Here is a 26,893-nt window from a genome sequence, read left to right as displayed (position 1 = left end):
ACCGACCAGGTTCGTTATCGCTGTTCAATTGAATAATTGGGGTACTAATTGTCTGGTGTAAGAGAAGAAAAGGAAGAAAAGGTTCGCGAGACCGGAGAAGAGGATTAGTAATCCAACCCCGGACAGCGACCAGCGCCAAGCCGACCCTCGTTCTTTCCCCGTCTTCGCCAGTTCGTCTCCGCTTTCTGAGCAATAATTGCTATCTCGTCCTTTGGGACCCCTCGCCTGCCACTCTGCCCTCCTTCGAACGATGACCTGTTCCCCGTCGCTGGGGTATCCGCACCCATCATGATCCCATTCAAGCCCGACGAGTCCCCGGCGGCGAATCCCTCGCTCTCGTTAGGCCCCGGCCACGGCCACGACGATGTCGCCCTCCCCGACGATTTCGAAGAGAATAGCCCGGCCAGCTCGCGCGAGCCGGGAAGCGCTCAGACCGGCGGTGACTCAATTGCTTTTCCAGATACAGGCCAGGAAAATGCGCCCGATCACGCAGACGAAACCGCACAAACTCAAGAGCAATCCGGGGAAAAGCCGGCATGGAGCGAAACAAAAACCAAGGCCGGGAAGGAGCGGAAACGGTTGCCATTAGCATGCATTGCTTGTCGGCGGAAGAAGATTCGCTGCTCAGGCGAAAAGCCAGCATGCAAGCATTGCTCTCGGTCACGGATTCCTTGTGTGTACAAGGTCACGACTCGAAAGGCGGCTCCCCGCACGGATTACATGGCGATGCTGGATAAACGGTTGAAGCGGATGGAGGACCGGGTTATCAAGACAATTCCGAAGGATGAAGCTAGGGATATGGCGGCCATTGGCCGATCAAATGTGCGGCCTGCGCAGCCAGGGCAAGCTGTCAAGAACCAGAAGAAGCGGTCGGCTGATGAAGCGTTCGCCGCTGAACTGGAGCAGTGGGCGCGCGGGAGCCAAAACGGGCCGCAGGATACCTTTCCCATGCGGCGCGAGGGCAAACCCGATGGGCCGAGTTTGATGACCGAGGGAGCCGAGTTTCTGCCCTCGCTGGAGATACAGGAACATCTTGCGGAGGTTTTCTTTGACTGTGTCTACGGCCAGTCCTATCTGCTCCTTCACAAGCCGAGCTTTGTGCGCAGACTCAAGGCCCGAACGGTGCCGCCTGTGCTCATTCTTGCCGTTTGCGCCGTTTCCGCTCGGTTCTCGACACACCCACAGATTAACTCGGAGCCCCCGTTTTTGCGCGGAGAGAACTGGGCAAGCCCGGCCGCCACTATCGCCTTGAAGCGGCATGACGAGCCGAATATCACTATCTTAACGGTCTTCCTCCTACTTGGTCTTCATGAATTTGGTACATGCCACGGCGGACGGAGTTGGTCTTTTGGCGGACAAGCCATGCGCATGGCCTACGCGCTTCAATTGCACCGCGAGCTCGACTACGATCCGTTACTGACGCAAGGTAACAGTGGTGGCGCTCAGCTCAGCTTTACAGATAGAGAGATCCGAAGGCGAACTATGTGGGCATGTTTCCTGATGGACCGATATAACTCATCCGGCAGTCAGCGTCCGCCCATCGGTAACGAGAAGTTCATCCAGATACAACTTCCGATCAAGGAGACACATTTTCAGATGGAGATCCCAGGACCGACGGAAGATTTAGAAGGCAACGTGCTCAATCCGGTCCCGGAAGATGTTGGGCAGCTGTCCAATGCAAGGTCCAACATGGGCGTGCTGGCCTATATCATTCGAGCGGTCGTGATTTGGGGCCGAATAGTGGACTATCTGAACCTTGGTGGGAAACGACGAGATAATCATCCACTGTGGTCACCAGAGTCCGGGTATTCACGCCTTAGGAAGCAAATCGAAGACTTTTCCGCGTCGCTCCCAAGCCATTTACATTTCACCTACGAAAACCTCCAGGTGCATGCGGCCGACCGCGTCGCCAACCAGTTCCTCTTCCTTCACATCATCATACACCAAAATACTCTTTTTCTCAACCAGTTTGCCATCCCCCTCTCACCAGGCGGACGCCCTCCGCGGGATATGCCGCGGACATTCCTCAGCAATGCAGGACGAGCCGCCGTGGAGGCGGCTCATCACATCTCTGCGCTCATCAATCATGCTGCGCCATACCCTCTGACTGTTCCCTTTGCCGGGTATTGCGCGTACTCTGCTAGTACCGTGCATATTTGGGGTATCTTTTCCAAAAACCAGCAACTAGAAGCCCGGTCCAAAGAGAATCTACGACATACTTACCGCTACCTGAACAAAATGAAGAAATACTGGGGCATGTTCCATTACATGGTAGAAAGCGCCAAGGACCGCTACCGACAGTTTGCGGATGCCGCGCTCAAGGGCACAGTAACGACCCAGAACGGGCCCGTTGCTCCCATGTTCCAGTACGGCGACTGGTTCGACAAGTACCCCCACGGCGTGTCACGGCAACATTGGGAAGATGGCCATGCCGGCCGAAAGAATGACGACGAGGCCGTAATGAGCCAGAAACCTGACCTTCAGAGCGTCGAGGACTTCTTCGCCAGCCTCTCGCCGACACCACAACCGAGCGTTCTCCGCCGTAAACACTCTCGAGCCGGCAGCAGAATCGACCTAACAGGCATGGACCAAACAACACCTACATCCACCTCGCAACAAATCGTCGACGTCAACATGGAAACATCCCCCGGCATCCTCGGCACCTCAGGAACAGGCTTTCCGCAACCAATGTTCCCTCCAAACCGCCAACAAACCTTTGGCCATTCCCCATTCGACTTCACCATCCCCGTTACCGATCAACTCCCCCAACTCGACCGCCAGTTTGTCTATGACTCCTTCTCTGGCTTCAAGCCATCTCCCACTTCCTACGTCTCTAACGATCAGACTCCCTTTTCCACAATGAACGGCGCAGACGTGCCTCCGCCCCAGGACCATGGCCTTTCAACCCAGGATATCTTCACTGGCCAGATGGATCCTAATGCACCTTCGGGTGCTGGCGAGTATTACCAGCCATCCGCCTGGTTCCTCCCTTTTAACCTTGATCCCATCGGCGCGGGCGCCAGTCTTGATCCGGGTTCTCAACCGGACCCTGGCGCTGGTATGTCGGGTTTTGGCGGTGCGGGGAATATGCCCATGGGTGCGTATGATCTTGGTATGTCTGGCATGAATCATGGTCATGGGTCGCAGATGAAGGAATAGATGTGGTAACTGTACGATTACTTCGTGGTCTTCATTGTTTCATGTTGCATGGTCGGCGATATATACTTACAGGGTTGGTTGTCATTGGCTTTTCTGCGTTTTAGCTGTGGGGTCTTCTCATCGATTCGGTATTATATATGATATAATAGCTGTGGAATTTAACTTGCACGATATTTCCATTTTCGCAGCATAGCTAAGGAGCCGAGATGATGGGAGGAGCCAGTCAGGTGTCCTCCCAGCAACTCTTCCATCGCTCCCGGCCTCGTGATTCCACCAAAGAAATGCTGCGCGGGCCATGGCCTGGGCCATCGCTGAGGCTGAATGTAGAGTTCTGGCCTTCGTAGACGATAGGTCCGTGTCCGCGGTTCCTTGCGTCCGGCGTATCGACAACCCCGCTGCCAGCCACACTGAGACAGTATTTACTGTGAGCTTTCCTCATTTGCAACTACAAAATGACGAACCCGTATGAAGCGGACCCGGATAAGATTCCGCCAACCGACTTGTATTCAGATGTGCCTTTCTACGGTCGATACCTACCCAAGCCGGACGACTTCCGCATTGATTCCCAACACGCCAATTCGCAGACTGCAGAGTCACTAGAGTACTGGGCCTCCTTTGTTAGCCTCTGCACCGAGGAGAACCGGATTTATCCCGCCGACGAAGGGGGCCGCGATGTCTTCGCTCTTGGTAGCGTGATCGTCAAGTCCAGCCATCTCCACGATCCGAAGGGTTCCTGTACGGAAATTGACTATTCGTACGCGGACGCAAATGAAGTCCAGGCAATTGCGCTTGCGAGGACGGTCCTCAACGCTATCAGTGTCCGAGTACCGGAGATCTACTTCGCTGGCAAGGTACGGATGATTCCCAGTTCTCGCGTTACTCACGATTCCTCACAGGGTCTAACAACTATTCGCAGATCCACAATCGCCAGGTTCTGGTTCAAGAGAGACTCCCCGGTGTGAGTCTGTCGGTCGCGCGTCCGTATCTCTCCCGAGAAGAACGGGATTCCTTCAAAGAGCAAGCCAGGGCAATACTCAAGCTGCTGCACACCATCAAGCCAAGGGAGGGCTTCAGGGCTCGTTCGCATGTGGTGCCCGACCCCAACATCCTCAGCAACGGGCGTCTGAATCCCCGGGAGGCGGAAATCCTCTTTTCAGGCGCAAGCGACGATGCAGACAGGAGCTTCATGCATAATGATTTCACCGAGTCCAACTGCATCGTCGATCAGGGCAAGATTGTTGGGCTTATCGATTGGGAAATGGCGGGCTTCTTTGGCTGGAGGGCTGCTGGGGAGGTTCACCGTTGGATTCGGACGCCGCAGCGTGAGCATTTTGTGCATGCAGGTCTGAGTGAGGAGCAGCTTGAAGAGAGGATGTACTGGAATGATCTCTATGACTAGGGCTGCCATTAAATATTCACTGACTGCTTGCAACCTCGTCTCTATCTGAGACTTGGATTGATTCCGCGGAACGCAAGACTGGTTCGAACTCAAAATCAAAGAGGAGCCGCATCGACCAGAGAATTCCAAACTCTATGTACAAGGTAAATAAGTGCGTCTCAGACATGAGGGTCGTGTTATTTCAGGCGAGAAAAAACATGGGACATGGACAAAAAGAAAATTGCAATGCATCATCCGTGAATCGAACACGGGCCTCATCGATGGCAACGATGAATTCTACCACTAGACCAATGATGCTAGTTGTTGAAAACCATGTCTAATTCTGCATGATAAGAGACAAGCCCTTATTACAGGCGCAAAAATCTTCGTTCAGTCTCCCTCCTCGAGTACGGAGTATGAGTGGTGTACATAGAGCATAAATGACCTCCCTAAACGATCCTTACGGGTCGGTAAAAGCTACGAATACAAACAAGTGGAGTACATAGGCGAAGCATAAGCGTAACCATAATTCATTCCTTCCAGGTATATATCCATATAGCCGGTCTCAGCCCCCTGTATACCACATAGTACACCAATGGCGTCTCAAGACCCGGCCGTGGTCCATCTACACTCTCATAGCCATAACCATAACCATATCAAACCCATCTATCATATCGCATGAAACACAAAACTCTGTGCAAACAGGAGAAAAAGCCAAACTTGGTAAGGACGACGCACGCAGCTCTAATCGTCCCATTCTTCATCCAATTGGTCAATCAGTCTATTTTCCGCGTCGATGTCGCGTCGTCTGCCGCTGCCGAAACGGCCTCGTGGCGGGCTGTCGGTTCCGGCGGAGGAGTATCCGGCTGGTGAGCGTTTGAGGCGGAAGAGGCGCCCTAGTGATGAGAGGGCTATGATCGTCATGTCCTAGTCAGAAGAGCGTTAGCTTCGCTAGGGATTGATAGGGATGGAGCGAGCGAGCAGAGGGTGAAAGTGGGCAGTAAAACGTGGATTGGAGATGGACACGCGTCTAGCATTCTTTGCGTTCTGAGGCTAAGCCTGAAACGAATGTGGTAGGTCTCTAACCAACAGTAGGCGGCGTCCAGCGCGGTAGGTACATTCTATGGGAACGATAACGACAGGATGGAGATAATGTGAGAGAGGATGAAGGCTAGATAGCAGAACGCTCAATCCAGCCGCGACGTGGGTAACTTTGGGTTGCTCAGGGCCCTGCCGCGGTACCTGCCGGGCGAACGCCGAAATGGGATCAGCCACAGTAGACTTACTTTGAAAAAGTCAAAGATCCCGGCCCAGAGACTGTAGTTGGGGCATTGCCTCCAGCCGCGCTGATGCATGACGGTCCGCTGGTATGCGCAACCGCCGACCAAGTACGCTGCGACCGCGATAAGGGCGCTGGTGCTTGTTAGCCTGTAGCGCTGATGTTGATAGGGTAGTTCTCACATTATACCGAACACGCCGCCCGGGGAAAGACCCTGTCCAGCAGGATCGTGGCCATAACCACCACAGGCGGCGGAGCTTCGGACCTCAAAGAAGTATGTGCACTGGTCCATAGTACCGACGAAGGAGATCGTGGGAGTCGACGTGGTCACGTCGCGATCGCACAGGAACGAAATTATCGTCGACTTGTTATGCGATCCCTCATCATCGCAGGGCGACCCATCGGTGTAGTTCATGACGAGCTTGCGGCCGCGAAAGAAAGGATCGGACGATTGTTGCCTAGGCCATGTCAGCTCAAATCTCAATGCGACGACCGCGCGACGAACCCAATCGAATATGTCTTCCCATCCTTTTTGTAATATGCGCTGACATTCCGCCAACCGGGCTCCTCGATCCCGACCACGTCCGTAACGTTCTCAATGACCGGCCCGCAGATATTCAATGTAAAATTGGCATTGTAGTCATAGCCTTTCGCGTGCCAGCTTTCATCTCGGACGTGTTTGCGGGCCTTCTCGTCGCTCGGAAGCGGTTGTACTCGCAAGGCGTTGAGGTCGTAGTAGAGCCCCGTTGTCGGAGATCGCGCGACGCACGGAGCAAGCTCCTTAGGGCTGGACGTGTCGGAAGCAGCGAATACAAAGGTAAAGGAGGCAAAGGCCAGGAGGAAGCCGACGAGCGAGATCGGTGACTTCATCGCGGGGATTCGGCCGCAAGAGTCGGCGGCTAGATTGGATTCGAGTGATCAAGTTCGGAGCGAGCGATTGATAGCGATAGAGGCAAGGAAACGGTAGAGAGCGTAAGAATGGACAACAAAGCATAGAAGGGTGAAGACAAGATGCTGACGTTGCGGATGCCGCGGGCTGCGGTGCGGAGAAGGCTTGCTTGATTAGCGTGAGAGCTACGGTGGCTGTAGCCGAGTCACACTGGACTGGGCCCTGCATCTCACAGCCCCCTAGGTAGGTACCATTCTAAGGTTCACTCGGCTCTTGTCCATCCGAGTGGTGTTTGAGAGATCTGGGTCTGCTGGGATAAATATTGCAGCCTGTCCCACTGCCGTTCATCATCAATTGCTCAACTGAACTTCCAGGGTCTCACCAAAATGACGTCCAAAAAAGCCAAAACCCCTGTCCCTATACAACCAGTCCCGGAAAAGCGAGGCTACGAGTTCTTTGGCCCGTGTGTTGTGCTCTAATCCCGCGATTGCTCGGCGACTGACTACTGCAGGTACGGCGCGTTTGCGATCACCTTCGGTCTCCCTGTCCTCCTCTTTGCCTTCACCTTTCTGTGCAACGATGTCTCCGGTTGTCCCGCGCCATCCCTCCTACACCCCTCCACCTTGACGCTCGATAAATTGAAGGAGGAAGTTGGCTGGCCCGAGGGAGGAATCTCCGCGCTCTACGATACCCGGGTTCTTCTGTGGGTGCTGAGCTATTACCTGCTGCAGCTAGCGCTGTACATCGCTCTACCAGGGCCGGTGGTGGAGGGGACCGAACTGGCTTGCGGAGGCAGACTGCGATACAAGTTCAATGCTTTCCCTACCGCTGTGCTGATCCTGTCCGGCTTGGCTGCTGGTACCTACTTGTATGGCGCCGACTTCGTCGTCTGGACATTCATCTGGGACAACTATCCGCAGGTCATCACCGCGAACTTGATCATCTGCTCGTCGCTCGCGGCTTTCGTCTACCTGAAGAGTTTCTACGTCCCAGCACCCGGCAAGCCCAACCCTGAGCTCCGGCAGCTGGCCCCCGGCGGACACTCCGGCAATGTGCTGTATGACTTCTTCATCGGACGTGAACTAAACCCCCGAGTGCGGCTCCCGATTCCGTTCATCGACGAGGCCTCTCGAACAATCGATATCAAGGTCTGGTGCGAGATGCGCCCTGGCTTGCTAGGATGGATCATCATGAACCTGTCCAACATCGCCCGCCAGTACAGGACATACGGATACGTCACCGACTCCATTGTCCTCTCCACCGCACTTCAGGCGTTCTACGTCCTGGACGGTCTTTACATGGAGCCCGCGCTTCTGACCACCATGGACGTGATCATGGACGGCTTTGGCTACATGCTCTCATTCGGTGACCTCGTCTGGGTTCCCTTCGTCTACAACCTTCAAACCCGGTACCTCGCGATGTTCCCCTACGAACTCGGTCTGCAGGGCGTCGCCCTCGTCCTCGCCCCCACAGCCGTGGGCTACATGATCTTCCGCGGTGCGAACAACCAGAAGAACCGCTTCCGTACCAACCCCAACGACCCGCGCGTCAAGGACATCAAGTGCATCGAGACTGCGTCTGGGTCCAAGCTCATGACCTCCGGCTGGTGGGGTCTAGCCCGGCACATCAACTACCTCGGCGATTGGCTGATGTCGTGGTCTTACTCGCTGCCCACCGGAATCTCCGGCTTCGTCATAATCAACAGCGTCAACCCATCTACTGGCGAGGTGGAGAAGCAAGCCGTCCAGACGCCGGAATCCCGTGGTGCAGCTCTCCTCGTCACTTACTTCTTCCTGATCTACTTTGGTGTCCTCCTTATCCACCGTGAGCGTCGTGATGAGGAGAAGTGCAAGAGAAAGTACGGCAAGGACTGGGATAGATATACTTCCCTTGTTCGCAGCCGGATCATCCCGGGTATCTACTGATTGGTGACAAGCCTTAACCGAGCTTGGTTGGTAGGACTGACATATATTTTTAATCCTTGCTTAATTTGTCTTCTATTGGATGAAGTCACGGACATGGACGGTTTGGCTGGCTGGGAAATGCGAGGTGGAAAAGTTCTATGTACTCTATGTATAACATTCGGATATAAATTTAATCTAATAATGACATGTACATCATCGCTTCCTCTTCTTCGACCCCTTCGGATCCATCTCAACGGGATCTCCCCTCTCATCCACCAGCGTCCCTAATTCCCACCTCCATCCCCACCCCTCATCCCCCTCATTAGGCACCCACCCACCCAAAACATCCTTCGCAGCACTCATAGCCTGCCTCCTAGCGCGCACAGCACTGCTCAGCCCCTCAGCCTTAGGCTCCTTCTTGAACTCTCTATATGTTGACGCCTGCAACGCATAGTCTATGCCCGTACTCCTCGAATGCAAACGAGTCGCATCGCCTTCCTGTCCCTTGTCCTGGTCCGCGGCAGAGGGCGTAACACTACTAACGGTAGCAGTAGCAGTAACAGCCCCCCTCCAATGCTCCCACATCCTAGCACGACATAACGCAGATGCCCCGCGAATCCCCGGTCCCGGGAAAACAGCCTTATGCCCCTGGCGCACGCCGCCGATTATGCTTTCAAAGAGACCCGTTTTTGAGCCGCGCAGGACGGGGAGGGTCTTGGTGCCGTTGTCGGATACCGTTGTTGATGGCTTGGGACTCTGGGTATCTGTTGTTGCTGTTGGAGGTGATGTTGGAGCGCGCACCCACACGGCGGATATGGTGCCTGGCTTACTCTTCCTCGCTTTTGGCGTTGGTGCTGTGCCAGTGTCTTCGGAGGCCGGGTCTAAGGCTGAGACTGGATCTGGATCTGGATCTGGAACCACATCACTGGCTCTTGGTTTCCGAAACGGCCAGAGCGCTTTGAGCTGTGCATCCGGGATAGAAAGGACCTCGAATGGGCGGAACGCATAGCTATATCGCCCCTTATCACTATCCTTCTCCCCATCCCCAGAAGCAGCCGCCGCATCAACTGAGGCCCCCCAAACCCTCCCCCTCACCCCCCTCAACCTCCCACCCTCCCCACCCCCAAAACACCTCTCACACCCACTCCGACTAACCTCCTCCTCCGGCATAACCAGCGCCCGAATATACGCGTTCGCCGTAACAGCAACAAGCAAACTACTCTCAAAGCTCAAGAGACTGATCACCTGCCGCAGCGCAATCTTGTCCGAGCAGCTCTTGCTCTTCGTGCTCTCGGCGTCTGCGCGCGCGGGCTTCCGGCGCACGATACCCAGCTGCGAGAAGTGGCCGCGGCCGGAGAGGAACGCGGTGTTTAAGGTGTCGGAGGTGGCTGGCAGTTCCCACGGCGTTGCGTCGTCCTGCGCCGCCATCACGAGCTCCATGCTTGCGTCGCCGCAGGGCGCGCACGTGCAGTACATGTAAATGTGCACGTCTGGGTGGATTTCGAAGGGGGGCAGTGTGCTGTCGCTGGCGCCGTCTTGCTGGCGGCGTCGGATGAATGGTGTGGCTTTCTTCGTGTCCCCTGGACTGGAGGGCTGCTGCTGCTGCTGCTCGGCTTCGAGGACAGCGCGGCACTCGGAGATCAGCCAGTAGTTGAAGGCGCGCATGGCGAGGATCTCGGCGTGGCAGTCGTGCAGGACTAGGCCGTTGCAATGCGGGATTTGGCTTGCCGGGAGGCATTTTGCGCCGGTTCTAGCGTTTGTTAGTTGTAGTTATACTTCGAATGGATGGGACTGGAACATACGTGACGGCGACGCAGGTTAGTGTTTCTTCAGGTGTATTCTCAGCTGTTGGGTGTAGATGTTAGCGGATATATATTTTTAGATCAGGAGCATTGAGGAGGTTGACATGGGACAAAAGTGTGAATTCCAAGGGAATACGAATACATAGGCTACGACCCAAGACCCGTAGAAATACCCAATACATCATGAGTAATAGTAAGAAATCTGTATATAACCCACCTTTAACAAGCACAATCCCCGTCATGGGAATCCATTCGGCCGTCCCATCATCGCGAAGAACCGGCTTGGAGCGCTTTGGCAGACCATCAAAGTGCGAATGAACCAGGCTCGCAATCCGTGATGGCAAAGAGTCTGTATTTTGACTTGGGTTCCCCATTGCCATTGGCAGACTCGATATATTGCGACTCGGTCACATGCTTCAGAGCTTGTGGAAAGTTCGTGGATTGCTGGCTTGTGCATGATGGAAGATTAGTCAGGGCACGTTTTATGCACGACATTCTGAGCATCATAAAGTTTGGCTGATTTATGTAAAATAAAACAGGCCTTTCAACAACAAGGCCGGCTGGCCCAATTGGCAAGGCGTCTGACTACGAATCAGGAGATTGCAGGTTCGAGCCCTGCGTCGGTCATTCTTTTTGTTTTTTGCTGCCTATTTGCTGTGTGGGTGGAGCAGCTGTGGATCTTTGCTGTCGATGGAGCGAACCATGTCCAATAAATTGTCCACAAGGTGCGGCCGCCTGGGCCGGGTCTTACTGGGGCTTCTTTTAGGGTTGGCATCTTGTAGCATAAACCAGCGGCTATGGCCCATACCTAGGCAGCTCCTTCCATGGCATTATTGACTGACCCATTTACAGAACTAATAATTGAAAGGTATACCTAAAGGCTATCATTAAGGGTATAAGCCATTCCATAGTATGTAAATAAAAAGAACATCCCGAAAACATCGATTCATTAACCCAAGTGCTGATAGAAGGCTGATTACAGGGTATCCAAGATCTAAATCCAAACATAATCCGCAAATCCTCCCTAGAAAACCGAGACATAACTTTTCGCCACGACGCTTGTGCCAGTCAAACTAGTCCTCCGTAAGGTCAATATAGGACCTTTTCCTCGGCACAGTAGAATCCCCAGCGGACGATAACCCCGTGCCGGCCGAGGAAACCAAAGAGCTCAAAGGAGGCAGGGTCCTAGTCGGGTTGATGGTATGGCCCTGCCCCCTCGAGTCTCCGAACACCCCGCCATACCCCAATCTGGGCAGTCGGGGGAGTTCCGGCGCTGCCGCAACAGGACCAGCTACAGGTGGCGGCGCAGGAGGGGCGACACGGGGCTTGAGGTTCTCATGTTCAAGGAAGCTCTTGAATGTATCCTCTCCAACCAACTCAATTACATCTGGACATTTCTGTTCCAGGGACTGCAGAAGGCGGACAGCAACGTTTCCCCTCCCAGACCAGTCCTTTAGGTCTTTCTGGAATTGCTCGTTTGTCTTCGTGACTTCGAGCGTATACGGCGAGCCATAACTACGGGTCTGACAGGTGAAGGTGCGATCGAGCCTGTTTTCCAGATGTCTTCGGCGTTTCTCGGCCATGGGGAACTTGCCGGTTTTCTGGACAGGGTCTTCGATGAACCTGCGTAGCTCGCCGCAGTCCTTGCAGCATGTTCTGAAGTTGGCTTTGCGGGCCCAGGTCGTTGGTTCGAGAGGTTGCGGTTCGACGTAGTTTGTTAGCAGGATCTCGAGCATGCGGACTGTGAATTTTCGACATTCAGCCACGAAGGCTTCGGAGCGAGATCTCTCATTCAGGTAGCCGCAAAGAAAAGTGATGAACGGGGTAAGAAACTGAACGAAACTTGAAGAGGCTTTGAGTTTGTCGGTGTCGGCAAGAACACGGCCAGCAGAAAATTCCACGCCTTTCACTATCTCCGTGGGGTCTATATCCATTACAGGACATGGCCGTAGGAGCTTAGCAATCAACCCAGGGTCCACAAAGGTGGGATCCGCTCGCCTGCTGTAGAGTGAGCCGTAAGACGCGTATCCGCTTGATGTTAGTGTCGGCGAAGCCACAATGCGAAGCTCCCGCATTGCCGCCGAGCAGATGGTGCGATAAGTTGGTTTGATATCGAGAGAAGCGGCGTCATTTTTCTGGGACTCTTCGAAAAGTCCTATGAGGAATGATGATAGAAAGGCTGTATTGGAAGCCCACCTGTCCAGAACTGGCACAATCCTAGATATCGTTGGTATGAGCTCAAAGGCTGAACATAGATAGGTTGGTGAGTACCTTTTGAGAAAAGTGTCCCCCGGATAGCTTAGTGCAATGTGCAAAAGTGGCGGAGCATCTTTTTCAGACAAGGTCACTGTCAAGTGAGGGTTCAAGAAGAAACGGTCCAGGGTGCGGTCTTGCCACTGTGTAAACGGTTCAGACTTGGGTTGCCCTGCGGCGAGGCATTCGGAAATATAGGCTGAGATGATATTGAAAAGAAGCGGCAATTGCTCCTTCCATGAACCATACGGATCTTTAAATAGGCGATCGAGCCTTGAGGACGTTAGCTTTTCCTGATGCGCTGTATACCGAAGATATCTTCAAGGTTTTGGACATGGCCCAAAATCCGAGAAACATCATGTTAAGCAGCTCGACTGTAGGATACTCACGTAGCTTGCAGGGATTCCATGCCCCGAGCAAAAACTGCCTTCCCAATAGGAGCTCCGAATTCTACGGGAAACTCGCGGCATCCGAAGTGTTCCGAGATACAGTCATTGAAGAGTGACCATTCGGAAAGGTTAATCAGCAGACTTGCAATTGACTTGAGATCCTCGGTATCACGTCTTGGTCGGTATCGCGTTTCTCGTTCCCTTGATTCCGGTGACGATATAATGGACTGGCATAGCTTCACTGTTTCGTTGCGGAGTATCGTGTCATCCGGGCGATCCAGGATCATGCGCTCCAACTCAGCCAAGAAACCGGAAATAGGCGTTCGTCCATGTTTGACAACATAAAACACGAATGCGAGATAGAAAGTAGACGGAACGATGAAGGCAGCAGCCTTGCGATAGTGATGAGTTGCTTCTGCTCCTGCATTTCCCTGGTACCCCGTGTAGTCCTCCGAATCAGGAGTGCCTTCAAGGTCATAAGAATCTAAGAATAAGGATTTTAGATCGGAGAGCGGAATTTCGAGCTCCTTCACCACAACTGACGTCGATAATCTTGTTGAGCAGTGAGTCATTCTCGAAGACTTCTTCAAAATCATGAAAGTTACTCGTAATTCCGGATACTGAGCTTGCGGGGCTTCCGTATTCATCGGTAGTACCTGAAACCGTCCTTTCAATTGTTGTAAGCCATATATGCATCCCAAGCGCCCTGCAAGCCTTCTGTAGCTCACCGACACGCAGTTGGTCAAGACCTTTAAGGCGAGCAAAGCTGAGATCAGCCTGGCTGTATTTATAATCCAGCCCACAAAGAAGGGAAAGCGGAAACCGGTCTGACAGTGCTTTGGAGAACAGCGAAGAATGGCGAACATCCATGGCTTCATAGTCGCGGACTTGCTGCTGGCACTGCTGATTCCATGACTCTAGTGCCTTCTGCAGCTCAGTGGCCGCCGAGTCGCGTTGTTTCAACACTTCCATAGATGGGCGATGGATCAGATTGTAAGTCAAAACAACCCGATACCCACTAGCCACCGGCTTCACTTCGTGCTTAACATCAGAGTACCATGCAGCGTAGGAGTACTCAAACTCGGAAGTCGCCGAGCTGTCAAACGTACGAGCTTCGCCTTTATGCGTGGCAACGACATCCCCACCTTCATGCTTAGACGGCAGACAAACGACTAGGGTCCCAAACATCCCAGAAGCCTTCTCCGAGTCCTGATGCGAAAGGAAGAAGGCGCCCTCCTCATAGACCAGCAGCTTGTAAAGCTCCGCCTGCACCTCGTCTGGATTCGCCTTCAGACCCAGCTCGGGAATGACCTGCTTGAGGATCTCGCGAATCTGAGACTCCCACTTGGGGTTGCGGATGGAAAACTGCTCAGCATCTAGTTCCCATGTCTTGCGCACCGACTCGTCGACTATCGTCTCGGTGCCCTTGCCGAACGGACTCGTGTGGCACGCTTGAGCGACTGAGCGAGAGGCATCGGGTGTTAGTGGTAGACCGACAGGGCCAACGGAGGAGATATCAAGTCCAGGGTTCGGAGCATTGTCCAAAGTGCCTGTCGTGAAGAAGGATCCCGTGGATTCGATGCGTTTCAGGTGCTCCAGAAGATCATGCTTGAGCTTCACCCATTCTGGCTTGGGTACAGCGGTTGATTCTGGTTGTTGTGCGTGGTATAACGCGCTAAAGAAACGAGCTGGCATGGTTCTGAGAAGGAAAGATATCCACTCCTCGTATTAGTTTTGGGAGCAAGGGCGATGTAGAAATAGTTTGAAGGACGGGAAACACGAGCTCACGTGACTGACTGTTTCATGGTACTGATGACTAACATTCGACTAAATAGGAAGGCGCCACCGGTCACGTGCCAGGTACAGGGTACACGTCCACAGGCCCATAAACAAAGGTAGCATTCTAGATCTATTATTATACAACGTCACGTCGGCATTGGTATCGTCTGCCAGCCCTTTTTACCTTCTTCCCGCGGCTGGACCACTTGCAATCCCGGACGTCCACAGAAGGCGTCGTGTCTAGCGACTCGCTCGATAGGCTGGAGAGAACCTTCTCCCTTTTCATCAAACACAACGATCTCGTCCTGCACAGTCTCCCCAGGAACCTCACCCAGCCGGGCGTTGAACCAAGGCAGCCCGACAAGATGATCACCGATGTTATGAACGAGGGTGTAGAGACTCTCGAAGCGACGCGTAGTCCAGAGCCATGAAAGAGTTTTGGTGTCATAGGCAACCCGCACGAAGGGGTTCATGTATATTCCAGTTTCAACTTGATTCTTTTCATCTCCTTCTTCGGTATGCAACGGCTTCTGAATATCCGCGTGGATCAAGCAACACTCGGACCCGTCCCAGAAGAGATTTTCATCGCGCAAGGCGCGGAAGCGGGCTGGAAGGCTGTCGCCGGCTATCTCGACATTTGTTCTTGTGTCTTGCTGGAAGAATTGGGCGTCGAATGCTACCATTCCTCCCCAACAGCTGCGAACCGGTACCGCATCTTTCCCCGCAATAACATCCTTGCGGCTCTGGCCGTTTCCAGTATCTGAGAACCATGGAAAGAAGGGGAGGCCCATGCTATAGCCGTCCAAGTCGCGAGTGGCGTATGTGTCGTAAAACTTGAAAGGGTTGATGAAATCAACAGCACACGCAGCTCGGTACTGCGCTACCCCGTTGTCATCGATGTTGGTAGAGAACAGGAGCTGCAGTGCATCAACGGGATCAAAAGCCACGTCGTTCAGGTAAAGAAGCTTGTCATACCGAGTGGTGGGCTTATCGAGCGGTCGAAGGGCACGGTTGCGAGTCTCCGCCAAGTAGGTAATACGCTTGACGCGCTCTTCCCCTCCCGGAATGGTGACTTTGGGCAGTTCATCGATGTCCAAGTGCTCATACACTATAGACCTGTTGCACGGAACTCGGTCGTCTAGCTCTTTCAGAGCTGCTTCGCCCTCGTCTCCGCTGTCGTTCTCGTAAATGCTGAGAAAGACATTATCTTCTCCAAGAAGGTCGATGAGTTGGAGGATGCTGGAGGCCCAGTGGCCACGTGCGAGTTGACCAGTGGGGTCATAAAGGCTCGCCGCGATAAACACAGTCTCGTTGCGCGGATTCCCCCGGCCGGGATAATTTGAACTGGAGACACGCTCGCGAAGTGACAGATAATGAGGTGGAAGATGGGTATATGAGGGGAAACATGTGGAAAAGAGAACAACAAGCAGGAGAATGGCCGACAGCAAGACGGAGACATAGTATGCTAGTCGGAAGCAAACGCGTCGGTAGCGAGGCTGGGCGAAGGCTGGGCCGAGAGGTCTATAGCCGTGACGGTATCTCATCGACCGTAACAAGAGATACAGCCGCTGCAAAACCCGTTCGAGCAGAGGCTGTTCTTTCTCGGTCTGATACATGTCATAGCCTTCCGCGGAGTCGACGGACATTGAGAATCGCCCATCCGGGCTATGGCTGGGAAGGAGGTGGGCAGACATGATGCCGGTGCGAGATCATCAGTCGGCGACAATATGGCCGTGGTCGCTTAAGCGAGGATAGCAGGGCATGGGTACAGAGAAGTGATGGACAGATGGAAGTTGAGTCCAAAAGTGCGTTCCACGTCAGACTCGAAGTCTTCGCGGGCGAACGCCGATCTTGCCACTCCGGGCCTAGCGCTGTGGCACCGAGCTGCCCGATCAGGAAAGAGCCTCTGTGGCCCCTGATTAGCTTGATTTGCGCCCGGCCCCGTCGGCCCCACTGTGCCTCATGTCCACAATCGCCCTGTTCGCCCTCAGGCACAGGCACGGCCAATCGATCCCGACAATCTGAATCTAGCTTGACGCTCCATGACGGCCAGGGCCGAGCCAGATGGTAGCTCAAGACTGCTCTAGGCAGGCGGCACATCCCGCAAGAATCGCTTTCCATTCTCTTGTGTTGATTCTACTCGTATGCGGTAAGCCTGCCATGAGTCGCTTCAGCTTGCAGCCGGGATGATGGAGCCATGTGTCTTATTTTTGCTTATTTGGCGTCGGTGCAGCAAAAGAGTGACGTCCAGTCGTCCACCAGAATGGCTAGCTTGCCACCGAGGTACGCCTTATCACCAATAATGCGACCTACTCAGTGCTCCACCAAATGCAGCGTTAAGGCCGCTGTGCCCTCGACTCAGATCGGAATGCCCGGATAGCTGCCTAGGCAGCCTGTTGCTTGATATTGCCTGTTCCCGCCCCCAAGTCTCACCCTGCTCTTGCCCTGCATTTACCTCTACAGGAGGTGATCAGCATAGCCCTGAAACCCGATACTAGGGCAGAGTACGCCCTCACGAGCAATCATAGTCGGTTGTGCTGTGACTATGATCTAATGATGCAGCTCAATGTTTTATCTTCGCACCCCCAAGGCACATTTCGCCCGGATCAGCCCAGGCGATGCATTCGCGGTCCACCGGAGAGGGGAATGGCCTCATCAATTGGCCATGTCCCTCGTCAGTGTCTGTTCCTTCGACGGAGTTATGCCTATACTCGCGGACACGGTCGACTCGCCATGGGAGGTGAATCGGACTGAAAACCGAGTGAGAAACCTATATAAGGACCGTCAAGTCCATCGAAGTTGATCCTCAGCAAAGCACAACCTTCTACACTCTCAGGAACTCAAAGACCAACACTTCAAACCACAAATCAACCCTCAAGATGCAATTCAGCACCCTCATCAACCTCGGCCTCATTGCCACCGGCGCCCTCGCCTACACCAACAAGTAAGCCCACACATCCCTTTCCCTTTTTACCTCTTCAATATACTAACAGCTGCTCTACGTAAAGCTGCAAGGGCTCCAGCAACTCCCCCAGCATCACAGACTGCCAGGCGGCCCTCCGCAACATCGACACCTCCGCCACCTACAACGACCAGTCCCAGTTCTCCGTCGGCAACTGCTACATGATCTACGCCACCAACGACGCCGGCGAGCAGCCTGTCAGCGGCCAGGTCCTCTACGACACTGCCAAGTCCATCCTCGACACCTGCGGCCACCACAAGGGCAGCTACGGCACCAACAACTGCGACTCCTGCCATGTTACTGTTAACTACCGTGTTGCGAAGAAGCTCTAGGTTTGAACCTTGAATAGAGCGACGCCGGAATCCGGCGAACAGGATGTGGACATCAGATAGGAGAACTGAGGGCTGATGTGGAATTTTGTATTTGACTTGACATGAACCCGTTAAATATATGACTATACAGATCGTGGCTTTCGCATACTCTCTTCGTATCAGTACACAATAGTAGCCCTTCAAATAAGTATTTAAGAGGATACAAGTAGCCCTGAAGCTATCATCAACCCGTAACCGTCAAAGCATAGCTTCAACCACCCCAAGAAAGTTTAGAGAGTAGCAGGCATCAGCGGCATGTTCCTGGGGTACGCTCCAGCAGGCAAACCAGTTCCTATCCTGATTAGGGCAGGACATACGATTCCTAGCCCAGGTGGGGTATCTTAGGTGGGTATCATTGGAAGGTTAGGGCATATCTGTTAGCCCTACCCGGCCATGGCCATCACCAACGCAATCTTTCATCTCTACGCCCAACTCTAGAAAGAGGATTCTATCTTAACATTACCCTCTAGCCGGGGTCGGTAACTATGAAACAATGATACCATGCTGATATACTGATCCCGAGACGAGCTCAACATACAAGTCTGAGTCTGAAGAAGCTATGTATACGACTATAATAAAGGTCCATTTGCACTCGGAGTTCTAAGTAAGTATCCTTTTAGGGTTTGTTGTACTCGGGCCCGGCCCGGCCGGTTGGTATCCGAAGCGGGTGAATTTAAATGAGAACTTTTAGACTGTTAGGGCTACATCGTACAAAATGGGAAACATGGCTTCGCTTTGCCACGAGACTAGTCCAGACTACCATGAGAATTGCAAAGCGTGCTGGAGCTCGCGGCAACCAGTGAGGTATTCCTATATTTACGAACAAGCAGTAGATAACATGTCTATCTCCCAAAACCCTTCCCAACCGTGTTGTGTAGTATATTATATATCCTCAAGCATCTTCATGATCGACTGATTTTTGGTGAACCAATCCCAAAGCCCAGCACTCGAGAGGTCCATCTCCATATTGATATCCGGCCCACCGATAAGCCCTGTTCCGACACCGTTCGGAGTGAACTGAGTGTATGGCGGTAATAGGCCAGAAGCATGTGTAGCATCTGACCACGACATTTCGGCTTGCCCGGTGCAGTCGCGGGATCTGACCTCAACGTACTTAACCGCTACATCGTACAGCGCCCTGAAGAGACGACATTGCTTGCCGTATGTGCTTTGTGCGCGGGAGGTGGATGTCGACTCTAGCGACTCGACGAATGTCCTCATGTACTCTAGATCTGAAGGTTGAGAGGTCTCAATAGTATGGCAGAACAGGATGATGAAGGGGATGAACGGGGACTGGATGATGGACCTATAGGGCGTGTCAGGAAGAAGGAGCTTATCTACGACGGAGCGGAAACAACGAACCAATTAATGTACGTCTCGAGAAACACCGTCTTTCCGCGCGCTTTGGTTATCACGGCAACACATCGATCGTGTTCTTGGAGGGTCTCTCTGGCAGCGTCTATGCACTCTTGGCAGAATGCGGACGCTGACGGCTTTTCTGGGACGATGCCCTGGTAGATGAGCGTAAGCATGATAAGACAGTTGACTTGGTCGGATCGCTTTGCTATCTCATGGTACTCCAGTCCCAGAACTTGCGCTTTGCTCGCATCGTAATGATTCTGTGGATAGTCAACGTTGGAGCTCTCTGAAGGAGTAGTTGGGACATGGACAGCTCGATGAGCCTTGTAGGTATCGGGATAGACTTACATGGACGTCTTGTATGTGCTGCATGGCGGTTTCCATCTCTGCTGCGAGAGCCTGGGCACGCGATGTTCGGATGTGTGGAGGTTGCATGAGAGCCCCAGGACTGTAGATGTCGTCATAAATCCGCCCCTGTATACTGGCCATAGTTATCCATCCTGGGGCCAGTTCGGCTAAGAAGGTCCCGTTAGGACGCTCCATACCAGGACGCGGCAAAGTAATGTCCTGATCGCGAAAGGTCGATGGACGGCCTAGGCGTAGCGACAACATTTTCTCATTCATGTATATAGTCCAGAATACGTTTCGCCTGTAGGCACTCTCTTCAGGGCTATCTGTGCCAGCAGGCGTGCTATGTTGCAAACCCAGGGCTTGGATCATTTGCGAGGCCGAATTGATGAAGCTCCATGCGGCAGATTTACTCTTTTGAAGGCAATACAACGACTGGAATGTACGGTTAGTTGGAACTAAAGATATTCCAAATTGACCAACAGCTTACCGCTAGGCCCATGGCGCAGACGGAGTCCATATTTGCTGGTTGATGAAAGTGAAGATTGGCAAGGACAGTTTGGAGATTCGTTTCGCACAAGAGAGCCTGCGAGTCGTAGTCTTGCTTCGTAGCTTCATCGGTAATAACTTTGGAGCACTCGCAGAATAACCAGTAAAGACCGCAATGGACGATGATCAAGTCGGCTTCAGTGGCTGGACCATGCGATGCGATCTTGATAAAGAAATCGTTGAACTGGGCGGGTGTAATGTAATCTCCTAACCACAACGTAGCCACCTGCGGGCACTCCCTAGCCATGCGCAAGCACATGAATACCTTGTCCATGGGCGGCAAAGGGAGGTTGCGGGTGGTCAAGCTGGGTGTGAGCGCCTTGGCGTGAGGATACAATTTTTCGAGCGTGTCGGACTGTTGCTTCCCAGAATTGACGGCAGCCCTAAGACCATCAAGCACGGCTTCCATTTCGTGCGCAATGACAGCGTTGGTCGTGTTGTCGATGGCGTTCTGCAGGAACCGAGTCGCGAAAACGGCATGAGCGAAAAGCGACGATTCCCCTTCGTATTCCCCTTTAGGATGCTGGTCGTGTGATACACGAGTGCCGCTATCGGCGAGGGTATACGACAGATTCCTTGGATCTGGCGTAGAGACGAGTGAAGAAGTTGGCGTTGACCCGAACGATAAGGACGAGGAGTGCTCCTCTTGGTTGACGTTGGGAGAGGCTCTATTCCTGGTTGGGTCATGGTCCAATTGGTTGATCTTCTGATTAAGCTCGTCGACTTTCCTCGATAGCGCATCTAGTTTGGAATCACTCGACGAGGCTTAGCATGATGTTCCTCCTAACCATGATCCGATGGCAATTACTTACAACGAGTGCGAGACCATAACCCTCTGCCTCCTCTCACGAGGCTTGATCCGATCTGCATATGAGCACTGGATCCCAGCCTTGACACAGTGAGAGCACGGACTCACTCGGTCGCATTTCACCTGAACGATATTAGACCCTGATGTTCGTACGATACCCATGTACTTCGGGCTCCCAAGGGGTGTACGGTTGTCGCACCTTACGCTCGCGGCATCGGTAACACTATTTTTTGGAGAGAATCATTAGATACATGCTCTGATGCAGCATGAAGGAGACAAGCTCACTGCTAGCTTCTCGACCGTGACCAGGTTCTGATCTTGTTCTTCCATCAAGAGTGAGCGAGCGGGATTGCGGGGTCCCGAGGCACCGAGCTGGACGTCGTGGTTGAACTTTGACCTCACAAGCGAGCGACGCGTGTATACACCGAGAGTGTGCTAGACAGGAATATGCTAGACAGGAATAAGCACTGTCGTCTAGAGGGTCTAGAGGGTCGGTACGTATGAAGCGTCTGTTCGAAGAGGTGGTTGTCGAGGTCTCGGAGCCCGGAGTCTCCGTCAGCCCGTCTGTGGTCGGAGGCCGGAGCCAAGCTGCCAAGGACGCTCCGTCGTTTGGCCGCCTTCTTCCTGCGTCTTCTGTCGTATGCGTACTCTGTCCATGATGATCATCAGCTTGTTACCCACCACGGAAGCCAAGTTTCGAATTCTTGGCCCTTCACTTAGCGTGTGCTAGCTGTAAATTAAGCGTATCTTACTTTAAAAAACGACATAAGAAGGTATAGGTATGTCTGAAATTCAGCCACGTTACATCTAGACTATTGGCTTGGCGGCACTTGGCCATGAGCCAAGAATTCGAAACTTGGCTTCCGTGGTGGGTAAGTCCAGATCTTGTTGCCTCTAAGCCCCTGACAACAATGCCAGCATCGATAAAATGGGGGCTATGCCTAGGCCTATATTCAGGGATGCCTTCCATCGCCCCCTTCTCTTCATCTTCTATATCTTCATTGCGTTTCCACTTGCCTGCTTTCAATAGCTTGGGAAATCCACTCCTTTCGCCCTTTACTCCAGCTTAGCACGGAGCGAACAATATGACAGCTTTTTCAGATTCTCCCGAAGAGACTGAGAAACCTGTCCAAGCACCTAACGAAACCGCACTCTCAATTGACTCCTCGAAAGGACATGAGTCCGCCGAGAAGAAGAATGGCAATGGACTCCTGGTATGCCTGGCTCAGGCCCCGGGCGCATCTTTGTCTGTTAGAGAAGTGACTGACGATCTGTGTAGAGAGTCTTCGCTTATGGCGACACCAATATCTACATCCTCGAAGGTATTGCTTTCATAGCTGCCATTGCGTCTGGCGTTGCTTCGGCCCTGGTCAATCTGGTCATGGGGCATTTTATATCGCTGCTCAGCGACTTCACCTTCTCCAACGCGGATGCGCCTGATGATTTCATGGCGGCCGTTCGGAGTTCGGCGTAAGAGCATCATCCCCGTGTTTATTTGGTTATATGCTAATGCAACCAAGTCTCTACTTTATCTACATAGGAATCGCCCGCCTCGTAGCTACCTACGTCTATACCTCCCTCCTCACTTATTGTGCCTTTCATTTGACCAGAAACGTCAGGCAAAGCTATCTACGAGCTGCCTTGAGCCAAGAAATCGCCTACTACGACCAGGGCACGTCTGGATCTATATCTCAGCAGGCAACCACAAACGGCAAACTCATCCAATCGGGCATAGCAGAGAAACTCGGCATCGTCGTCCAAGCTATCGCTACATTCGTGGCGGCATTCGTGATTGCTTTCGTCACGCAGTGGAAGTTGACCTTGATACTCATCTTCATGGTGCCACTTCTGCTTATTGTGCTCGGCACAGCCGGTGGACTCGATGCTATGATCGAAGCCAAGATTCTGCAGATTTACGCTCAAGCCGGTAGCTATGCCGAGAACGTTCTTGGAGGAATGCGGACCCTTCAGGCTTTCAGCCTTCATCCGCGGGTAATGGCCAAGTACGACTCTTACCTTCAGAGTGCGTATGCCCACGGAATGAAAAAGAACAAGCTTTACGGCATCGTGTTTGGAGGACAGTATTTCGTGGTCTACGCCGGCATGGGCCTTGCCTTCTGGCAGGGACTCGCCATGCTTGATCGCGGCGAAATCTCGGACCTGGGAACAGTCTTTGTGTCAGTATATCCTCGCAAACCCTGCGATGGTCGGCACTAATTGGAGATTAGTGTTCTCTTTTCGGTCATCATGGCCGCAAATACAGTGATGCAAGTGACACCGAACATGGTCACCTTCAGCCGCGCGGCAACCGCAGCTTCAGAACTGTTCTCCCTCATTGATAGGAATTCCGAGATCAATCCATTCGACAAATCAGGAGGGAAACCTGACGAGACTGTCGGCTCTATTAGCTTGCACGGTGTCAACTTCAGCTATCCCACGCGTCCAGATGTCGCCGTGTTAAATGATTTTACCCTGGATATCCCCGCAGGCAAGGTCACGGCGTTGGTGGTGAGTAGCCTTAATTCGTGTTAGTAGTAGGAGTCTTTTAACAAGGAAAAGGGACCATCTGGCTCAGGGAAAAGCACGATCGTCGGCCTGCTCGAACGGTGGTATAATCCATCTGAAGGCAGTATCTCTTTGGACGGAAGGGATATTAGTGAGCTCAACCTAAAGTGGCTCCGTACAAACATTCGTCTCGTTCAACAAGTAAGGCGCCACACACTGGATTATACTTTTCTAACAAATTCAGGAACCGGTGCTCTTCAACGGCAGCGTTTTTGAGAATATCGCCAACGGCCTTGTAGGCACGCAATGGGAAGCAGCATCGCAAGAAGACCAGATGGACCGTGTCCAGAACGCCGCGAAGCTCGCCTTCGCACATGACTTCATCCAGAACCTACCGCAGGGATACCACACACGAATCGGCGAAAGGGGTGGCCTGCTCTCGGGCGGACAGAAGCAGCGGATCGCCATTGCGCGAAGTGTAATCTCGGAGCCCAAGATCCTGCTTCTCGACGAAGCGACCAGCGCGCTCGACCCGCATGCGGAGGAAATTGTCCAGCAGGCCCTCGACAGCGCCTCTGCTAACCGGACAACCATTGTCATTGCACACAAGCTAGCAACCATCCGTAACGCGGATAACATTGTGGTCATGTCGAAGGGTAGAATCATGGAACAGGGGCGTCATGAGGAGCTGGTGGCCATGGACGGCGTCTATGCTACGCTTGCGAAAGCCCAGGACCTCGCACCGGCTGATACCGAGGGTAACAATGGCTCAGAGGCCACGATCATGTCTGGCGAAGCTTCGGAGAACGGCGATGACGCCGATCGTCTTAATTCTCTTACCAGGCTTCAGACGGCCGAGACGCGAGAACCGACGACACTAAAGGACCGGGAAGACTACGAGTTATACCGGAAAATTGGCATTATCCACAGTATATGGAAGCTCTTGAGGAAAACGCCCGAGATCTGGCCATGGTTCGGCATAACAGCAGTTACATGCATTGCAGGAGGTGAGTGCTAACCCTAAAGAGTATGGCATCGGCGTAGCACTTGCTCACCACAATGTCCGCAGCCGCCGTCAACCCCGGGCAGGCCCTCTTGCTAGGTAACATACTGAGCGTCTTTGATTCTCCGAACTTTATCAGCCGTGGTAACTTCATCGCCTTGATGTTCTTTGTCATGTCGCTCGGCATTCTGGTTGTGTACTTCATTATGGGATGGGCAACGAACACTATTGCTCAGGTAGGGGAATCACATTCTAGTCAGCCCTGCATCACAATACTAACCTGAGTGTATTCTTAGAGCCTCAGCAGGAAACTTCGACGCCAAATCTTAGACTCCTTCCTCCGACAAGACCTACGCTTCTACGACCGCCCCGAAAACACAGTCGGCGCGCTAATCAGCAAACTGGACTCCTACCCGCAGGCTATACTCGAGCTAATGGGATTCACCGTTGCCATCGTCCTCATGTCTGCCATCAATGTCGTGGCGTCGAGCATTCTAGCAATCGCCGTATCCTGGAAGCTCGGGCTGGTCGGCGTCTTCGCCGGCCTCCCACCCGTACTGATAGGAGGCTACGCCCGCGTGAAACTCGAAGCAAAAATGGATGATGAGATCGGACAGAGGCTGTCGGCAAGTGCCTCGGTGGCGTCGGAAACAGTCCTGGCGATCCGGACTGTCTCTTCGCTTGCCCTTGAGAGCACAGTGCTACGGAAGTATACCGATGAGCTTGACCTTGCGATTAAGCAGACGAGCAGGCCGATGTTCCACATGATGAGCTGGTTCTCGCTTACGCAGTCCGTGGAGTACTTTGTGCTCGCTCTGGGGTTCTGGTAAGTCCGAGTCTTATTTTCTGCTTTAGCCGGGTTTATTGATTGACTGTAACAGGTGGGGATCAAAGCTCATCAACGACGGCGAGATCAGCCTGTACCAGTTTGTAGTGTCGTTCATGGGCGTCTACTTCTCAGGCCAAGCCAGCGCATTGGCATTCAGTTTCGCCAGCAGTGAGTTCCATTCAGGTTCCAGGTCATGGTCAATAAGAACTAGCCACTAACAGCCAGCTCCAGGCTTCACCAAAGCAAACCAAGCCGCGAACTACTACTTCTGGCTCGACGAGCTCGACGGGACAATTCGTGAGACAGACGATAACCGTAACGAAGGACCAAAGGACGGATGCCGCTCCATCGACATACAAGACGTGGAATTCGCGTACCCCCTAGCGCCGGAAAACAAGGTCCTCAAGGGCGTGTCCCTGTCGGTACGTATCTCCCATTTCTCTGATGAAAGCCGACTATGCCCCGACTAACACCTCTAGATCCAACGAGGCACATTCATAGCCCTAGTCGGCGCCTCGGGCTGCGGAAAAAGCACAATGATCTCCCTCCTAGAGCGCTTCTACGACCCCACATCCGGAACCATCACAATCAATTCCTCTGCCCCCCTGACGTCCCTAAACCCTCTCCTCTACCGCCGCAACATAGCCCTAGTCCAACAAGAACCCACGCTCTTCCCCGGCACAATCCGCGAGAACATCGCTCACGGCGTGCCAGACTCTGACCTCGCCACACCCTCCGACACCGACACCCACACCGACACCGACGCCGCAATAGAATCCGCCTGCCGTGCCGCCAACGCCTGGGACTTCATCTCCTCGCTCCCAGATGGGCTTGAGACACCCCTTGGCGGGGGCACAAGCGGGAGCCAGCTGTCCGGCGGCCAACGACAACGTCTAGCAATCGCGCGTGCGCTCATCCGGAGCCCGAACGTCCTTCTTCTCGACGAGGCAACGAGCGCGCTGGACACCGAGGCCGAGAAGGCGGTGCAGGGGGCTCTGGCGGAGGCGGCGGCGAGTCGGGAGAGGATTACGGTTGCGGTGGCGCATCGACTCTCAACTGTCAGAGATGCGGATTTGATTTTTGTTTTTGGGGAAGGGAGGATTGTGGAGGTTGGAAAGCACAGTGAGTTACTTGCTAGGGGCGGGGTTTATGCGAAGATGTGTGAGGCGCAAAGGTTGGATGGGGATGGGAGCCTGGACGGGGGCTTTGGTGCTTGAGGTCTGTCTTGGCTATCCACGCTTGATGGCGTTGATTGGGAGGTTACTCGGTTTGTTACAGCTTGTGCGTTGTGGGGTATAGTGCTTTATACAGAGTATTAGATTGGATT

The 26,893-nt window shown here is 53.3% G+C and overlaps 10 protein-coding genes across 10 annotated transcripts; 5 read left to right on the top strand and 5 right to left on the bottom strand.

The window, feature by feature from the left end:
• Positions 1 to 288: 288 nt before the first annotated feature.
• DSM5745_00932 (putative C6 transcription factor) lies at positions 289 to 3,159 on the top strand (the record flags this gene model as incomplete). The annotated part of the gene is made up of 1 exon (XM_026742948.1): positions 289 to 3,159. One exon carries the CDS (start codon positions 289 to 291, stop codon positions 3,157 to 3,159), a length of 2,871 nt encoding a protein of 956 aa, XP_026608793.1.
• A 452-nt stretch (positions 3,160 to 3,611) lies between these two features.
• On the top strand, positions 3,612 to 4,558 carry DSM5745_00931 (uncharacterized protein; the record flags this gene model as incomplete). Its single annotated transcript, XM_026742947.1, has 2 exons — positions 3,612 to 4,010; positions 4,076 to 4,558. 2 exons carry the CDS (start codon positions 3,612 to 3,614, stop codon positions 4,556 to 4,558), a joined length of 882 nt encoding a protein of 293 aa, XP_026608792.1.
• A 723-nt stretch (positions 4,559 to 5,281) lies between these two features.
• DSM5745_00930 (putative vacuolar sorting receptor (Mrl1)) lies at positions 5,282 to 6,686 on the bottom strand (the record flags this gene model as incomplete). The annotated part of the gene is made up of 4 exons (XM_026742946.1): positions 5,282 to 5,464; positions 5,824 to 5,950; positions 5,999 to 6,274; positions 6,322 to 6,686. 4 exons carry the CDS (start codon positions 6,684 to 6,686, stop codon positions 5,282 to 5,284), a joined length of 951 nt encoding a protein of 316 aa, XP_026608791.1.
• A 405-nt stretch (positions 6,687 to 7,091) lies between these two features.
• Positions 7,092 to 8,630, top strand: erg24B (c-14 sterol reductase; the record flags this gene model as incomplete). The annotated part of the gene is made up of 2 exons (XM_026742945.1): positions 7,092 to 7,168; positions 7,217 to 8,630. 2 exons carry the CDS (start codon positions 7,092 to 7,094, stop codon positions 8,628 to 8,630), a joined length of 1,491 nt encoding a protein of 496 aa, XP_026608790.1.
• Positions 8,631 to 8,822: 192 nt separating this feature from the next.
• On the bottom strand, positions 8,823 to 10,791 carry DSM5745_00928 (tRNA-specific adenosine deaminase; the record flags this gene model as incomplete). The annotated part of the gene is made up of 3 exons (XM_026742944.1): positions 8,823 to 10,359; positions 10,412 to 10,454; positions 10,629 to 10,791. The coding sequence occupies 3 exons, from the start codon at positions 10,789 to 10,791 to the stop codon at positions 8,823 to 8,825; spliced, it is 1,743 nt and encodes a 580-aa protein (XP_026608789.1).
• A 693-nt stretch (positions 10,792 to 11,484) lies between these two features.
• On the bottom strand, positions 11,485 to 14,748 carry DSM5745_00927 (2OG-Fe(II) oxygenase; the record flags this gene model as incomplete). The annotated part of the gene is made up of 4 exons (XM_026742943.1): positions 11,485 to 12,628; positions 12,683 to 12,937; positions 13,054 to 13,720; positions 13,782 to 14,748. 4 exons carry the CDS (start codon positions 14,746 to 14,748, stop codon positions 11,485 to 11,487), a joined length of 3,033 nt encoding a protein of 1,010 aa, XP_026608788.1.
• Positions 14,749 to 14,978: 230 nt separating this feature from the next.
• DSM5745_00926 (glycosyltransferase family 69 protein) lies at positions 14,979 to 16,526 on the bottom strand (the record flags this gene model as incomplete). Its single annotated transcript, XM_026742942.1, has 1 exon — positions 14,979 to 16,526. One exon carries the CDS (start codon positions 16,524 to 16,526, stop codon positions 14,979 to 14,981), a length of 1,548 nt encoding a protein of 515 aa, XP_026608787.1.
• A 1,185-nt stretch (positions 16,527 to 17,711) lies between these two features.
• DSM5745_00925 (uncharacterized protein) lies at positions 17,712 to 18,126 on the top strand (the record flags this gene model as incomplete). Its single annotated transcript, XM_026742941.1, has 2 exons — positions 17,712 to 17,776; positions 17,841 to 18,126. The coding sequence occupies 2 exons, from the start codon at positions 17,712 to 17,714 to the stop codon at positions 18,124 to 18,126; spliced, it is 351 nt and encodes a 116-aa protein (XP_026608786.1).
• A 921-nt stretch (positions 18,127 to 19,047) lies between these two features.
• DSM5745_00924 (putative C6 transcription factor) lies at positions 19,048 to 21,250 on the bottom strand (the record flags this gene model as incomplete). Its single annotated transcript, XM_026742940.1, has 5 exons — positions 19,048 to 19,471; positions 19,528 to 19,784; positions 19,873 to 20,307; positions 20,363 to 21,176; positions 21,234 to 21,250. The coding sequence occupies 5 exons, from the start codon at positions 21,248 to 21,250 to the stop codon at positions 19,048 to 19,050; spliced, it is 1,947 nt and encodes a 648-aa protein (XP_026608785.1).
• A 1,064-nt stretch (positions 21,251 to 22,314) lies between these two features.
• DSM5745_00923 (ABC transporter ATP-binding protein) lies at positions 22,315 to 26,783 on the top strand (the record flags this gene model as incomplete). The annotated part of the gene is made up of 11 exons (XM_026742939.1): positions 22,315 to 22,443; positions 22,509 to 22,699; positions 22,750 to 23,406; positions 23,458 to 23,737; positions 23,789 to 23,935; positions 23,979 to 24,741; positions 24,804 to 24,973; positions 25,034 to 25,563; positions 25,619 to 25,734; positions 25,798 to 25,988; positions 26,046 to 26,783. 11 exons carry the CDS (start codon positions 22,315 to 22,317, stop codon positions 26,781 to 26,783), a joined length of 3,912 nt encoding a protein of 1,303 aa, XP_026608784.1.
• Positions 26,784 to 26,893: the final 110 nt, after the last annotated feature.

Source organism: Aspergillus mulundensis, assembly GCF_003369625.1.
Source record: "Aspergillus mulundensis strain DSM 5745 chromosome Unknown scaffold_0, whole genome shotgun sequence".
Taxonomy (NCBI): Eukaryota; Fungi; Ascomycota; class Eurotiomycetes; order Eurotiales; family Aspergillaceae; genus Aspergillus; species Aspergillus mulundensis.
The sequence above is the reverse complement of the archived record's forward strand: the minus strand, read 5'-3'. Positions and strand labels throughout refer to the sequence as shown.